The 18,013-nt window shown below is 36.3% G+C and overlaps 1 protein-coding gene across 2 annotated transcripts in view; it reads left to right on the forward strand.

The window, feature by feature from the left end:
• LOC145983114 (N-terminal kinase-like protein) overlaps nt 1–9,518 on the forward strand; it is a 37,451-nt gene extending 27,933 nt beyond the window's left edge. The window contains exons 13-17 of one of the 2 annotated variants that reach the window (XM_083116392.1): nt 2,073–2,215; nt 2,882–3,013; nt 5,932–6,084; nt 8,016–8,130; nt 8,727–9,518. In XM_083116392.1, coding sequence (XP_082972518.1) covers nt 2,073–2,215; nt 2,882–3,013; nt 5,932–6,084; nt 8,016–8,130; nt 8,727–8,857 — 674 coding nt within the window. In that variant the 3' untranslated portion in view covers nt 8,858–9,518. The remainder of the gene's footprint in view (nt 1–2,072; nt 2,216–2,881; nt 3,014–5,931; nt 6,085–8,015; nt 8,131–8,726) is intronic. The other variant, XM_083116393.1, reaches the window with a different exon arrangement.
• The last annotated feature ends 8,495 nt before the right edge of the window (nt 9,519–18,013 follow it).

Genomic DNA, 18,013 nt, shown 5'->3' on the forward strand with positions numbered 1-18,013 from the left:
ACCAAGAAAATGATCTGTTGTTGTAAAATTGTACTGAGAAATAAAAGCTGTTATGTTGCAGGCAAAATTGACATATGAGAAGCATTCTGAACCGATACCGATGCAGGTACACTTATTGATTCTCACTGATTTTGATGCATAGTCGTTAAGGTATCAGAAATATGAATTAAACTTAGCCAATGGCTGGTTTCAAACAAAAACCACCCAAATTATGCACTTCGGATTGGCTGATTTCAAACAAAACTAGCACCACGTTGTAGCAATTAACATGTCATTATTCTTTTTTATATTAATTTGTATTTTTAATTTATTGAAAATACAAATTAATATATATAAAATGAGTAAGTCGCACATATCGTGAATTATGTTATTTCTTGAAAACTACAGATGATAATTCAGTTCTGTCTTTTTTAATCATTTATATACAGTACATACAAAAGTATAACATACTGGAATAACAAAACAATATATTTTAGGGATGGGACCGATTATTATCGGCCGATATAGCCGTATCTGTGTAACTGTATACAGGAAAACCTCGTTAATATGAAGTTCAAGGGACCAAAAAAAGTCAACTTCATATTAAACGACTTCGAGTTATCCAAACTTTTCAAGATGGCGCCTGTTTTCAGGTGTAAATAAAGTAGAGTATAAATTACCTCCACAAAGGATGTTTTATACTATATACTATATAAAAATATTGTACGTTTTAAAGAAAGTGTAAAAAATGTTACACAAAATGAGAACACTGAGCTTACGCGGACACAAAGATTCCAAGGAGACGTTTAACACCATTTATCCTGCCTAGTTATACAACCGGTTATGCACGGGATGCATGTTGTGGCAAAAAGCCTTTTAAAAAACGGTATTTTCTTTTAATTGTGCAAAGTCGTTGCTCTTCCACGAAATTCTTACAATTTTAGTTCATAAGAAACCCGTTTGCAGGGAGACCTACGGAAAGGAAAACAATCTCGTTTATTGCAAGAAGTGAAACTCAGAAGAATCTTGACAGTAGTCACACTGGTGCGAGCAAGAGACGGGAGATAATCGGACAGAATGAATATTGGATTGTATCTGCGTTCACTAGAACATTGTCGGTTACAGGATTAACTGGTAAGCGAAGACTCTCTTGGGAGAGAACACAAACTTTCCCTGGCACAAAACAAAACAAAAAAATCGGTGCTGTAAATGTAGTTCTGGTTCGGCTGTCTAAAACACATCGTAAAAAAAGTCACGTATTCTTTGCTTCAGTTAACTTCATATTCACCCCCCTTCCCTTTCCCAGGGATCAGTTCAAACTCTTCCTCAACTTGCATTGTAGAAAAATGGGAGAAGTCACTCAGACAACAAAACACTGTTTTGGCAAATTTTATGACCGGCACAGTTGGGAAACGTATGAAGCGGGAAACTGGAGTTGCAACATACGTAAGATCGACGTCAACTTTTGCGGGAAACCTAGATGACAACGCATTAAACGGGTTGACGATCTTTAGTTGGTCTATGCGGCTTTGATTACCTGTAACAGTTTTCCTTTTTTTTTATGAAGTTCTACAGGGCACAAAGAACACGCTTTTAATGAAAGTGGTTACCGGAAGTTGTCGGCTACCAGGCCAAAAGTTGCTCGCTCACGGGAAATTGCTGTATCTCGAGCTCAGAGCTTCAGAGGTTTAGGTTAGGAAGTTAATCAGAAAAACAATTGAGTTTGCCACGCAGAAACACAAGACACCTCTATTACAATTAGTTCTCGAGCTACGTTTTTGTACTTTGTACCAAGTTTGAAAAGTTCCCATCCGGAGAGGGTTTACTGGTGTGTGACACTTCTGTTCGCTATAGGTTAGGATGTATAAGTTTGTTTGGTCCATCATCATTGCAATTAACCCAAGAGATCAATAGGCAATGTTAAACCAAAATAGAAAGAAAGAAAACAGAAGTGTGAACAATACTGGAATCTTTTTTGTTTTCTATTTTCATTAAAAAAGCACCAGTGAAATGGAGCAAAAGTCACAGGTGTCAAATTGTCAGAGGTCAAAGTCTGAATGAATCCACATTGTTTGTTTTGCTTTTCTTTTCAGAGCAACCATCTAGCAGCAGCATCTCCACCACCACATCCAGCGTCACCTCGATGACCTCTCTGGAGCAAGAAGAGAGCAAAGGTGCCGACTCTGTGTCAGATTATGACGAAACCTGGGAATCTGAAAATTGGGGAGATATGGAGGTACATTTTATATGTATTGTTGTATTTACGTTCTTTAAATTGGTTTATGTAATGAGTATAAAGGTGTAATTTGTTTTGTATCATTATGCTTCTGTCCTTTCTTTCTGCTTGCAGTTAGTGAGATGGGAGGACAGTTTTCTTATTCGGATTTTTACCTTTCAGGCTTAAAGACAGTGTAGTAATACCTTACAAAACAAAGAAAGTTAGTATTTTTATGCATTTTTTTATTTTGAGTACATGCAAAAGTACTAAATACCTCGTAAAGCAGATTGTCTCGGTTTCACAACTGATGGAAAATGTAGCACATGTACAGCAAGACAACATTACAAATATAAACTCACATAGCAGGCAATGCAGAAAGCAAGCACAGTTAACAGAGCAAAACCTGTAGCAGTCACCACATTAATTGAAGAGGTGAATGAACCATTCCAGTTCTTCATGGAATGTCTGCAACTTCCTCTCTCTCTCTTCCCCTCCCTCCCATCTGTTTCTCAATCCTTCTCTCTCTCTCCCAGAGAGAGAGAGAGGAATGAGATGGAAGAGAGATGGGGAAAGGATTCTACCCCCACCCTCTCTTCTGTTGTGAGAAAGAGGAAGAAAGTAGGAAAAAGAGTTATGTATAATGACCATCAGCTGATAAACTAATTAAAGAAAAAATAATTCCAGACTCCAGGACGACAGGGTCAAGGGGATGAGGAGAAGAGTGCACCTGCGGCATCTGCAGGCAGAGAAACTGCAGCAGGCACAGATGGCTGGGACACTGAAGACTGGGGTAGCTTAGAGGAACCTATAAGTCCAGTGAGTATCGCTCTCTGCTTGGATTTTTAAATGTTTCCTGAGTGGGGTTATTTTGTGCCCTGGATAAATGCTTATTTCTGATTGTCTCTTCGATAAGCTTCATCAGCACTACTTTTGCAGTGTGTTCCTTATATTTTGTCATAAATTTGTATGTTTTGGTAAATGTTCTTATCGGTGTAGAACAATAACGGCGCTTTGAGACTTCTGTAGCAAATGGTTCTGCAGTTTCATTTCATCACTACTCTCTATTCAGAGCAGTTTGTGCTCGCAAGTGTTCCCAGGCAAATGTGTAAAGTTGTTAATTCTTTTTTACATAATCTGTAAGTTGAAACATTACCAAATGGCTTGGAAATGTTTTGAAAAGAAGGGAAATTGTTTGAGGAAAATTAGGGGAACTCTGTTCTCTGCGTTTTTTTTCATGTTAGTGTATAATTGCACATCTGCTGCTTCACGTTACAACAGAAGATACAAGCATTAAATGCTTACCACAAAGATCAGGTAACAATAATTTTAAAAGTAGGTTATCTAAGGCCAAGCATTTCACAAAAGTGAAATTTTAGAAACGTTGAATTTTCTATTGCAGAGAGATAGAGGTTATGTTGTTAATGTACTGGAATAAAATTCTTCCATGAAGCTATTTATCAATGGTTCTATTAATTTCTGTTTCCACTGCCACCATCCACTCAGGAATGGTTCAGAGATAATTAAGGCTGTGTCAGAATCGACAGGTGCTGTCCCCTAAAACACCATTCCACGTATGGAATCCCTGCACCGTTGTAGTCTGAATCCCTGACATAGATGGAGTTTGAGGGAAGAGGTGGAAGGTGTGATTAGTGCAAGTTTCAACTCACTGAAACGTTTCACGTGGCAGCCATATTCCAACTTTCACTTTCGGGAGGCAACATTTATTTAATAGATGATCTAAAACTTGGGACATTTTAATGATAATTTATTTTTTTTAATCTGTGGCGTAACAGCCGTGAGGGCCAGGGTTTACCTACCGCTTGCTGGCTCACTCTCACCTGCTGAGGCGGGAGATTGTCCAGCCAGTATAGGGTGATTGATGTGTGGTCAGCACGATGAACTCCCAAGTTGTTGTTGTAGGTTTCCATAACCAGGTTATGCTACTCATTCGTAGCTCCCCAATTTTCTCACGATGGTGGCTGGCCACCGGTCCCATACACAGGCCGAAATCTCAGGAGAAAAGTTGTTACGTTTCCCCCCAGGAGACTCGAACCTGCTTGCATCTCGTAGCCAGGGTCCACAGCATGATGCCTTTGACCGCACGGACACGGTGCGGGACTAATGAAAACTCTATACAAGGCTCATTCAATATATAACCGGAAATATGTTGTAACAAATATTTATTACTAGCACCAAAAGACCTACAGTACTATGTTTCAACGTAGTCCTCCCCCCAGTTCAATACACCTACTATGCCAGGGCTTGATAAGGGCACTGATTCCGTAAGAAAAAAATCTTTTGGATGCATGTGTAACCACTCATGCACCGCTGACTGGACTTCGTCATTCCGGAACCTCGATCCACTTAGTGCATATTTCAGTGGGCCAAAGGTGTGGAAATCGTCGGAAGGTGCAAGATCAGGTGAATGTGGAGGGTGGGGTAAGCCCTGTAGGTCCTCTAGGGTAGACAATGTGACACTGTCAGTGTGTGGTCTCACATTGTCATGGAGCAAAAGTACACCAGTGGACACCAGACCACGTCGTCTCTGCAGAATGGTTGGTTTTAGTTTTTCGAGCATCAGTATGTCATGATGGGCTGATCCTACACTTGTTTCCATCCGGGAAGCAATTTCACTGACAGTAATATGCCGGTTCTCCCGTATCAAGTCCTCCACTTGAGACCTGTTGCTTTTCCATGACTGCAGTGACAGAGCAACCTAGATGCGCGGAGAATCTTCAACACTGGTTATGCCCTAATTGAACTTCTCAACCCACTCGTACACTTGTGATCGACTCATACAGTTGTCACCGTACTGAACTGTCATATGAATTTCTATCATTTTCATGCCTTCACTCAACAAAAAACTCACGACACTTCGCTGCTCCAGCTTGGAGCACTCCTGTAAGGGTGCCGCCATCTTGTGTAATTGTTTCCCAGCATCCCGTGCACGAGGCAGGCGTGCCAGCTCTAGCTATGAATAGCTTACAGATGCCTTCACAAAATAACAAACATAAAACAATCACGGTCGTATTATAGATTTTTTTATACTACTTTTCCAGTTATTTATTGAATGCACCTTGTATTTAGGAAAATTGTAAAGAAGAAATCACATGCCAAATTTTCAACGTAGCTTTTTAAGCAGGTGAATGTTTGATTAGTGTAACTAGTAAATAGGTGAAGGTTTTTGATGTAGTTCCCCCAGAACACGGAGGGTAACACTTGAACTGACACCTGGTGAGAGCAACTGTACTGCAGCCTTTCAAATCAAATGACTTCAACAGAGGAAAGCAGTGGGAGAGAACGAAACAACACACTTGTTGATTCCGACGTGGCCTAAGTACAAGTACAAGTATTGTATTCCAGCACATTAATTTATATTTTTAATGATTTTTTGTTTTAAGTTCCGGAAACATGACATTACTTTTTTAAATACTGAATTATTTGTTTGTATGCTCAATGAGCACTTTTCTGATGCATGATGGATGCTGTAAACGTGGTTGAAGTATTATGTACGTGAAGATTCGTGTTTCCTCCTTGCACAAATGAAAAGTTTTTTCTTTCCGATTAATTTCGAAGGCTTGCTGAAAAAACTATCCTTTTGTGCAACATGGAGACACGAATCTTAACGTACATAATCACTTTTCTGTTTTTTGTAAATGAATGCTGATGTTGACGTGTGGTGTGTCTGTGGATGGAAAACATGTAGTGAAATGGAAAACCCTTCCTCCTTGCAGCCAGCAGGTGCTGATGGGGAGTTCACCACCCCCAGCGAAGGCTGGATTCAGTCTGACTTTGCCCCAGTCGATCCCACAAGCGTAAAGTCAATTAGTTCTTACAACTGGGGAGATCCATCCAAAGACGATTTCCACGGAATGAGAAAGCTGCAAGTGAGTGGTCGTAGGAGACAGTTCCGCTTTCCCCTCCTTTCAATTGTTGTCAAACTATGCATGGGCTCTTTTCTTCACCTTTCATTGAGAATGTTGCTTTTACAGTTATTCAGATGTTACCTGTTATGGATAATGATTGATGATGTCACCGCATTTCATGAAAATTGTAAGACTCTTAAGAGAATACCATTTCCTTCAGCAAAGTGACACAAATCATACTGTGTTAGGGTTGCTTTAATTATTAACTAACAATCTTCATCTACTTAAAAAATCTTTAGAGGACAAGGGCAGGAGTTTTGAATGGGTAAATGATTGCAGCATGTGCTCCTACTAACTTCTCATTTTTTCATGGTTTTCTTTGCTATATTTCTTGAATAGGGTAAGATCCGATATCCGTGAATATTTTAATCCATCTTGTACATTTATTCTGCTATGTTGATTGGATATCTCTCCATTGTATGTTTGCAAATATTCATATACTATACAGAAATATGCACGCTAGAATCTGCAAGTTATGCTAGAAGAATGAACTAAATGATATGTAAGTTATGGAAACATCCAGGATATCTGAATAGTTCTTCATCATAGGGAAACGACAGTATGTGTGGAACTACTGCTGTCCCATACTACTGGGTATGGTGTTCCATATCTGGATAAGCATAAGATTTCCTCTCTAGATGCATCTTGAACTAGGAGGAGCTCTTATAAGAACAGAACTTGTCATTTCCCTGTGGTACAGGACTTTTTAAACACCCTGTGCACAATGTTAAAAGTTGGTTGAAGTTCTAAGGATGGATTTTACATGTGATATGCTCTATTGAATTCTAGTTATGGGTAAACATGCATGAGGACAAGAGTTGACCTTCCTATTCCCGTACTGCTAAATCATCGCTTATTTGCACTTTTTTGCACACCTCCATACTGAATGAATAGGCATAAGTACCAAATGTGAGAAACGTTAATTTTGTTAGCTGTCGATTGTAGAAACTTTCAGGTTTGATATAACTAAGTTCCTTATGCAAGTCTCTAATGTTTATTGTGCCAGCAGTTCAAGTGGAAATTGTAAGGAGAGAGGATGGTCAAGGTTTGGGGCTAGCTGTTGGAGATGCTCCTATGATTTAACATTGCGACAGCGAGAGGCCTGGAGAAATGCAATACGTACATAAATTTTCCTAGCTGGGGAGATAACATACAGACACATTTCCCCTCTTTGCAAGCATTGGGTATCGCAAGATTGAAGTCAAAGAAAGGAAATACAAAAGAAATGTGATAGGTTCTCATGGCTGTTTTTCAAATAAGTGGCATATCAATATGCAAAAAGTTACAGAATTCTGAAATCTTATTCTCCCTCGATCACCAAAGGATTGCAAGAAATTGATCACCTTTTTGGCAAACATACTCAGGTCAGTACCTGATTGAGACTCAAATTGCCACTTTAGTTTGCATTACTTACAAAAATATTCATTTTACAAGCAACTGCTACAGGAAGTAATTATTTAAGAATGAGAAATTCGTCTATATCAAGTGTACAATCCATCCTTAAAATTTTGGCTATCATTTATATTACATCGTGCACATTTTTCTAATATCACTTTGTAGTTGCTTTTCCGTTTTTTCTTGTCACTTCCCATTGGATATTATGCTGAGTTTTGAGTACAGTGGGGCCTCAATTTTTCACCCAAGCAAGCACATTTCATTGCATTTAATCCTTCATTTATTTCATCTGTATCATAATTAAACTAGAGTGAGAATACTGACATTAATTAAGCTAATGTGCAATACGGAAATACATTGGCGGATTTTTTTTTATACCTTCTTGGTGGCAATGACAGTTCCCCAGATTTTCATATTTCCCAAGTAATCAAGGTCCCACTGTATTCAAATCTGTCGTTAGATACTAGATTCAGTTTCATTGCACGTACTTGTTTCAGCGTTCTCCTATCCCTGGAGCTGTTACGGGAGACATGAAGAGCACCCCCACCAGGGAGGAAGGGGGAGAGGGCTGGGATGATGCGGAGTGGGAAGCTGTGGATGAGATTTCGTCAGGTGAGAAGGTTTTATAGTGCAAGGTATGCTTGAGGATCATTATATGTTGATAGTTCAGTTGTATTGCTCAAAATGTAACAGGGCGTGCCTGTCCAATGTGTAATTTCAATACGGTTGGTGTTTATGTTGACAAGTCGGGCAGTTTATGCTCTAGCGTATTCTACACACACCTGATTTCATCCAGGAAGGAGTTCCAATCAGTGGATGCATACAAATGACTCCTCCTTGTTTTGTTGCTTTCAGATTTAAACTTAAAAAAACAATGAAACTGATGTTACACCTTAAATGCACTTGATAAATGTTTGTGCTATGTATTTCATTGAAGTGAATGTACATTATAAATGAAATAAAGCATTCCCTAGCACATTTCAACAAGCTTTTGGAGGTTACAATAGGGGCTTCACACATTGACGAACTCTGCCAGTGTAAAGGTGATGTGATCAGTACCACAATCTGGCTCCCTCTAGGCCTAGGTCCCAAAAGGTTCGTTGGACAATGGAGTCGAGTTAATATTTGCCAGCAATCACATCATGCGCCTTGCACTCATTGAATGGAAATGAAAGCAACGTATTAACATGCTGTAATTCTCGTTACAGCCTCGGCAAAGATGGAGGAAGCCCGGAAGAAGCGAGAGCAGAGGAAGTTGCAGAGGCAGAAAGAGTTGGAGGCTCGCAGGGCCAGCCGACACACGGCGGGGCCCATGAAACTGGGTGCCAAGAAGATGTAATATTTTTTAATCGTGCAATAAGGATTTCTTTTGTATATTGTATTTATAAAGACTGATACTCAACTTCCAATGTTGTGAAGTAAAGGCACTCTCCTCTCTGTAGAAGATAGCTCTTTTTCACAGAAATGGATTTGTATCTTGTTAAGACCTGGTTACCAAGAACTTATCACCCAAGTGCTTGTGATGCAAGTGCTGTAGGTTTCTTTCTTTAATAATTTTATTTCGGAAGTGCAATGGATCCTTTATCATAGGCCTACATCCCAATAGCATGATGTAGTATTTAACATAATAAAATTTTATGGAGACAGTAGAACGTATTTGTTATGTCAGTGTTAGATGGCATTCTTTATGGAAGATGTGTGCTGGATTCCCTTGTTCTTGCTTGTGAGAATGATTCAGTTTGGTTTGTAGCACTAGGGTGTTCCCCTTTTGTACTGTAAATGTAAAAGTTGAGATCTTCTTTTTATTGTGTTCTTGAAAATGTTTTGCAGGAGGATATTGATATTTTTAGTGCATGTTTGTTTTTTTAGAAGTCAAATAGAACTGAATTTGTGCACAGCTGTACAGCATATTGCTATATTTATTTATATGGTTTTAGAATCATTCCGTGTCATGTAACTTTTGTTGTAATATGTTATTAAAGATTTTTTTTAAAAAGAAATCATGAATTAAAGGTACAAATTAAAAAGTAATAGAAGTAGCAATACTGAAATCAGTTATGGCGCACAGAGGGGTTATTATTACTAGACTGAGGATTTATATGCCCTAAAAACCAACTTGAAAACACTTCAAGTATGACTTAAAAACCTTGAAAGTATGCACTGAAAATACACAAAATGGACATAACAGTAATTAAGAAAATAATTCTACTGCTGTATAAACAAGAGATGACATGCACAATTCTACATTTTTTCTGAAAATATTATATAAAACTACTTACAATAATCCATGTTGCAGTATTCGACTATGATTTACAACAATCAGTCTCCTACGTTAATTTGTATAGTCTGTAAGCTGAAAAAATCTCTAGTGTTGACATAATGAGCAAATTTCATGTTGGAAACATTAAATATGATTAATGTATTTCAAGGGCTCCCAGGTTTGATACTCGGTGGAGGGAAGTGGTTTGGATCCCGTGCCGATTAGCCTATTTATGCATAAAGTGAACTTGAAAAAATTTTAACTGATTTGACAGTTTCAGTATCGCAGAAAATCAACAGAAATTTGCAATAGCCAGGGTTAAAATATGTGCTGAACAATGTACAAAAATTGCTTTTGGACACTTCTCTGAAATTATCTGTCTATCTCACCCCCTTAATTCTACCACCCATTACAGTAACACCATCATATTCTTCACCAACTATTTTTTTTCTAAATCCACACACACTAAACCCAGAGAGAGTAGAAGTACTAATAGCTGAAGCTAACCCAGATCCAGTTACAATCTCCAATAGGGACAAGTTTCCCATTCCAATGTAGAGTTTGGAAAATGGTTTATCAATTTTCGGGATTATCAAACAGTACGAGTTGGGAAATTTGAAATTATCAAAAAATTAGAACCTGAGGAATACTTGAATCTTGAATCATAATAAACCATATCGGGAACTTCTAATGAAATTATAATATTTGTGCTTAAGTTCACAAGCAGCTATTTCGGGTAGAAATTACATGTGGCATTATAGAATTTGTGAAATGTCAGGAGCTTTCTGGGTATTTTCCAGAGAAATTTTGAAACTTTCAGGAAATTGTAGACATTTGCTTTGCAGTCCCATCTGGTGTGTGGAATTAATTTCTTTCTCATCCGTATCCCGTTCTATACGCTTCTATTTTGTGAGATCTGCGCATAGAGGATAGAACAGGTAATCTGGTAATTTTACTGAACCTAAGGGGGAGGGGGTTGAAACACCCCCTTAAGTATGCCCATGCTCACAACCTCTTCTGTGTGAAACATCCCTTGAGGATTTTCCGCCAGTGCTCTACCACTAAGCTACCAATCCATGAAATGTTTGTAAAATAACAGACAGTGTTGTATATATGTAAGAAATTGAGTCATGTTTTTGCATTGCAGTTTGCATAAGATATGATATCCCAAATAGATACTTTTACAGCATATTCAGTTTGTAACTTTCTTACGCTTTGTCTTGAGTTACTTTTATCTAAGCTCGGTAGCTGGATGTGTGTAAAGAAAATAATTGAAAAAGACAGTCAAGAGCTTTCAAAGTAGGGATGCAACAGGGTGATTAAGGTGGACAACCACAAACGTGTAAGTACCATAACTTATTTTGACTTTCTCTGTAAAATATATGTAATATCTTCTCAGATTTTATTGAATTTTATTGTTGTTTTTCCACTCTTTGTTAACATATATTGCACATTGTGTGAATGCAAGACAATTTTTTGTGGCCTGCTTCATGTTTGAACAACTCATTAACATTTTTTACTAAATGGCTGAGTTGTAAGATGTAAATTATAATGAAGTCTTTTGGTGTCAAAAGCAATTGAACCAGTTGTGATTTAGTCGAAATGTATGTAAAAACTGACCGTGAGAAATTGAACAGGAATTTTGAATCTCTATGAAAGCTACAAATACAAAAATCGCACATTGCTCCTTGTTACTGATTTGTTTGCAAAAAATCTCAAAACTAAAATTATGGATAGGCACATCAGTTAATTAGGAAAATAGCTGAGTTCACATTTCTGCCAGTTTCTTATTTGTATGTATATACTTTCGTATTTACCAGTGTAAAGTAGGTGTTACTTGTACCCAGGGGAGGGGCCATGGCCCTCCCAACCCCTCGGAACTGTGAGGTATTTTAATGTGAACTCATAAAAATCTACGAAGATAACATTGCCAATTTTTTGGAGATTTTGCAAGAATTTTGATTTTGTCCTTGCATAATTTAATAGGTTTGTTGTGGATAGAGGCAGGATATGTAGGGACAGTCCATTCTTTTTGATTCCTGTCCCAACTTTTTTCGAACTGCAGTCATGATGCGAATATGTCTCCTATTTTGGTTTTAGACATGTTCTTTATTTTTATAATCATTGCTATTACATACCATTTTATTTATAAATACATTATTTTTTTAAACTTGGAATTATAGTGACTGCTAAATGGTCCTGGTGTAAGAAAATTAAAGGAAACTTGAAAACATCGTTAATCTGCAGACCACAGTGCTTTCGAATACTTCTGAGAATTGAATGTAAACTTAATAAGTTCCAAGCTGTATACTGTGCGACAGCCTTGGTCTGTAAATCTGTAAATGTTACCAGGGTTGTGGTAGATTTTCAAGGAAGACTTCCCTGAGGAGATGCTCATAGTGGAAATGGATTCCTAATTTTCTACAGTGCCTGCCTGAAGATTACCAGAAAAAACCTGCCTGTTTTAATATGTGCACACAGTCTCATGTAATCTGTAGATTTGTTCACATTGAGATGGCCCCTTTTTCCAACAAGTAATGTCACAACACACATTACACTGGTAAGAATATGTACAGAAATTTAAAAAACAGAATGTTAAGTATAATTTTCTGTTATTTTTTTAAAAATTGTAATTTATTTTTGTGAAAAATTATGTTTTGTAACTCTACTCTTGTGTATATTTTACTTCCCCTTTCTTGGATAAGTAGAGTGTAGGGCTTATTACTGTTGCTAGAATTGTTTTGTTTGTGCCTTTAGCATTTTTAAATTCTGTAAAGACACATTTTTTTCTCACCCCGGGAACATTCAGTGCTTAAAAATAATATGGGGCATTCCATCGTCACAGGTGGGACATGTGGACTACATTTTCTTATATTAAAGTAACTATTCTGCTTAGCGTTTCTCTTACATCTTCTAGGTAAGGAAATACGAAACTTAACATTGTTGATCAAACCTAATACCCTCAAAATACTTTCCCAGATTTGTAGCTGAAATGAGCAATTTTGTGTCAGTGTCATGTGTGGGACAGACGAAATACTGCCTCTTCCCTTAATAAGAAATATATTTTGATATCTGTGAATTGTCAAATGATGAAAATAAATTGTTTCAAAGAGAGCAGGTAATTTACGTTTGAATATTCTAATGGAGGTGAAGAAGAAATGTAACAGATAAAGAAGAATTAATTGTTTTTTGGTGTGATGGGTGGGACACAATAAAAATCAAAGGTGAATCTAAAAGTTAAAATAAACAAACAATATGTAGAGGACCTTCTACATTCTAACTTAATTATGTATAGTGTAGTACTTGAAATTTTATCCAAATGACAATTTGTTCACTCTCAAGATAAAATAAAGGTACAGCATTGCATTTAATTTTAAAAATTTGGATTCAGGCTTACTTCGACATGGAATGCCCCATATACATATAATTAAGAAATATTTCTTTGACTTGTCATACGTATGGAGCATAAAATATGCAGACATATCCCCAGTGGAAACCCCAAATTTTCAGTATTTTCCCCAGCTTTTTGGCAATTGGGAGCAATTTGAAAAGCACGGCAATTTTCTAGTTGGAGGCAGGGAAATAAAATAGTTGTGATACCTTTTATGATAGTGTTTGTGTTTATTAGCCGCCCTCTTCAAATCTTTATTCATAGACTTCAAAATAAGCCAACACTCAAATAATGAAACAATTTTATGAATAATTGCAACTTTCAAGCATCTTGGGTTTATGATGTTTGATTTCATATCAGATTTCCACATATATTCAAAAACACTAAAGCTACTTGTAGACAAGAAGACCCTGATATGGGGTGGAAATGTCGCATGTATAGTATAGTCTTGTTTTTTGTACAAAAAGACTGACTTGGCCAGCAGCTTTAGTGTTTTTCTTTAATGGAATGAATGCTTAATTACATTACCATTTATATTGAGCATTAAAAGATACGCTTTACGATAAAGGATACATCTATATTTTTATTTCAAAACTGTGGCCCACATCGATAACCAGACATGTTGAGTGATCAACTTACAATCTCAAACCAAAGGTTCCGGGTTTGAGTCTCACCCTGGATATGTTCCTTTGTGAGTATCCCTTCATCAAATGCCTAATCATCAGTCATTCTCATTGCCGCAAATAGTCCAAAGTGGCAGAAAAGTGACTCAAAACCGGAAACTCGCAGTGAATTCTAACAAGTACATTTTTTTTTAGCATGTCAGTATTTTATCTAGCATGGAACCACAAACACTGAAACAAAGTCATGTGATATGTTTTCCACATGGTAAGTTGTCAATCTGGTTTTATGTTGTGTGTTCATTTCATGTGATTTGGCAATGTACTATAGTGTATTGTGTCGGTAGTAATGATTGCATTTAACTCTTTTTCAATGGCTTGTGTAAGTAAAAGCATGCATTATGTGGAATTTTAATCAGGTAGCTCTTAGATCTGCTGGTGTTTTGTGTCCTAAGGAACCATTGTTGAAATAGAAATACATTCCAAACACACAATTTAACATACAACTTGTGTAATTGTGTTGACAAATTAAATCTCAACAATTGTAGTGCCATTTACTTAATGTGCACTTTATATTCACATGTTTGCACTTTGAACTATTATTATTTGATAGGGAGGGAACTAAATTCTCTCTGCTCATAAAATTACTGTTACTTATACTGATACTATATTTCTATTAACATTACGAGCTAAAACCAATGTCACTGTTATAAGTTTCAGAAAATGCTGATTTGAATTTAATTACTGATGTGTAGTCCAGATAAGTATGCAAAGTGTGAAACTGCCTTTACTTTTATGCCAATATTGTGCGCAAAGGTGATATCATGACTAAATTACAACTATTTTGATATCTCATTTGTTCTTGAAACATTTATTAGCAAAACTCGTTAAGATGGATGTTGCATATTTGCATTGGAACACTTGTTTAATAACATAACTTTTATATGCAACTCTCAGTTGTTATGATATTCAATTATAGGTATTGAATGGATTGATTGACTTTGTGTTTTAAGTCCACTTTATGCACAGTAAGGCTAATCGGGACTGGACCTACAGTTTAAAGTGGATCCGAACCACTATGTGCCTCCACCGGGTATCGAACCCTTGACCCCTTGAAGGTCACTAAAAAGTAGTCTTATAACTTGCTTCAACATCAACAAATCTATTTATTTATTTTGTACAAAATATCCTCTTACATAAATATACAATAACATAGTTGTTTGAGCTCAAGGCAAACAACCCTTTGTGAATGATGGCAATGATTTTTGTTTGATTTTCACAAGTTATACATCATTATATACATGATAGGTGAATTTTACCATGTTTGAGCTTCAAACTATGAATTCAGATTTTCAATTTTCTAAATAAGCAGTTTCTTCTTGCCGAATGATATCGAAGTTTGGCAGCATTGGTGGAGTGGCTAGGATAGTTTGGGAAAGCATAATTTGGGTATTTCCACTGAGCAAGAAAAGCTGTATTTACCACCATACATTCAGTATGACTGTTACGTATTAAATATCAACCACTTCATGTTGTATCAGTAGATTATGGATAATTTCATATTGGTAGTGCATCAGAATCAATTAAAATTTCCTGTTAGCATGTATCTATAATTGGAATAATCAAATATGTAGTGTGAATCAATTGTAACACTGAAATTCGGTCACTTAATGGTACTGCAATAATAGTCGTGACTAAAGTATGATCTAGAGGTTATTATATCATGATGGCATACATAATTTTATCATCATCAGTCATTCATCATTCATCCTCATTTTCATAGTCACATAAACAAAGACACCAATTAAAACTAGTGGCTGATAAATATTCAGGGGTCTTTTGAAGACTTGTTACTTATGTGAACTTAGTATATAATATCCTTTACCTGTTTTCTTTCATGAAGCCAAGTTGATTTTCATCACCCTCTGCTTAAGACGTATTAACATTAATCTCTGCAGTAAGTGTTGCATTTCCTTACTTCAGTGCTCTGTAAGCTGTTTTAGCAACCCTTTCGTTTCTTGGAATAGCCATTTTTCTAGAACCCCACAAAGTTGTAGTAATCTATAATGACTTTTAGTTAGAAAGTTGTGTATTTAGTATATATAATCACATGAACAAGGCTAAAGATTTGAACAGAAGAGATTTCCATGTAATTTCATCTCCCCCAGTACAAAATTTTGGACATATTTTCATTATTATTTTTTTTGTCATTTTATGAAGTAATTTTTCTTATGCATACAATCAGTGGCAAAAATAACCATAGCCAAAGTTTCCATTGCTTTTTTCGTTCATTTTCCTTGTTTTTAGGAGTGGGGTTGTAGTTATTCTGGACCAGAGCTCGTCATCCACTTATTGGTAGAGTGGGATTCTTAAATATTAGTAGTAAATTGTCCACCACAATGTTTTTTTTTCTTTGTTTCATGCAATGAGAGCTTCAGAAAGTGAAAGAAAATGCCAAACAAGCTGCTGGCAATCTCTGTATGAGCAAAAACAAATTTCTTAAAAACATACAGGATGCAAGATAAAAATTAATGAAAATGGTCGTGGACAATTTGCTAAGCAAAACTTTTGCATCTCACTGTACGTTTGTTTAATTTAATATTCACATTGCAGATAACAGAACAAGTTAACATACTGGTGTATAATTTGCATACTCTTATCTTTGCCGTTGACTACATTTGCAGTCAGAACCTTAAACAAACCTTGCTTGCGTGAGCAAGAAAATTGCACTATTGTGCAGCAGAGAACAATAATATGAAAAATAAATATGCTACATTTTTAACCATTAGGCAGAAATTTCCACTCCCTGGGTGAATTCTAATAATTATTGAAAACTTTGATGTACCAACAAAAATTTCGAACATGTTATTTCGAATAAGTTTAAGTAACTTTTTAATGGTGTTTAGGTAAATAGTTTTGTAACAAATGTAGACTAATTTTCAAATAATGTATATGAGATAAGACAGTTTCTGAGCATCTGTTATTGTTTCATAGTATATTTCTTAATTTAAGAGTTTGTTTTGTATCATATTAGTTTGAGGAATTAACTTAAATTATTGTATGGGATAATAGCTAAGGAAGTACCAGTAACCACTCATGGACTAGACTTGGCTAAATGATTTTGCACATGTTTACAAGTTCACTATTTAATATTTTCTACTATTATCTTCACCAGTAAATGATTTATTCAGAAAAAAATATTCCCATTTTTTAATTCACAATTACCATGATCTACAGACAAATCATCTTAGTTTCAGATTATTTGAAATAAAGATGGTTTGAAGGCACCATTTATATTTAATATCAAATCAAGTGTTAATATTATTGTTCTCATTGTTATTTCCTAAAATTAGGAGAGAATATGCAGAGAGCAATTGTGTCTTGAAATATGATATGTGCACTTTAAAAAAAATGTTAGAAAAATGAATTTGTATTTGTCACTTGTGATCAGTGTTTCATTTGACTGAACACACACACACATATTATATATTGCAATCTCCTGGGGAAGAAAATTGTTTCATTTCGAACTGAATATGTATGTTGTAATTTTATACTTGATATGTTTGTACTGCTGTCTTTCTCAAATTTACACGATCTGTCTTGTCATATCATGTAAAATGTCGTATCAGAATTTATTGTTTAATTCAAAAAAGCAAGGCATATACTTCAAGTCAGGGACCATAACTATACGCTTTGCAATGATTGCTGATCTGTTCTGTGTATCTTTAATATGAGTTAGTAAATATGGAGGTTATTGAAAACTATTTTTCATTACCTTTTGCAGTCAAATGTGTTAATCGTTAGTGTGGCACAGTAAATTCGCCAAATGTGTTACAAAACTAAAGTGATCCAAACTACAGGGTGAGTCATAAGTCTCCATACAAATGGTGAAAATGGTGACTAATGTTTATTTTTCCTTTTCAGGCAGGTGAACCAATGAAAAAGAGATGCCACTAACGAAGGAAGAGCTGATTGCCATCATTCTGTTGGCTGGGAGTGGTACCACCCGTCATGTAGCACGTACATTCAATGCAACCCACAGAATGCAGATAACCCATGACACCGTGGCCAAACTTATCAAGAAATTCAGGACAGGTTTCGTTGCTGTCTTTGGTCTTCCAGGCCTGCTTTCGTCGGCGACAGAACCAGCCCTTCTGAATATCTTGATAAGTTTGGCCACGGTGTCATGGGTTAGCTGCATTCCATGGGTTGCATTGAATGTAC

The sequence above is a fragment of the Lepisma saccharinum genome, unplaced genomic scaffold, assembly GCF_977018435.1.
Source record: "Lepisma saccharinum unplaced genomic scaffold, izLepSacc3.1 HAP1_SCAFFOLD_656, whole genome shotgun sequence".
In the NCBI taxonomy this organism is placed as follows: domain Eukaryota; kingdom Metazoa; phylum Arthropoda; class Insecta; order Zygentoma; family Lepismatidae; genus Lepisma; species Lepisma saccharinum.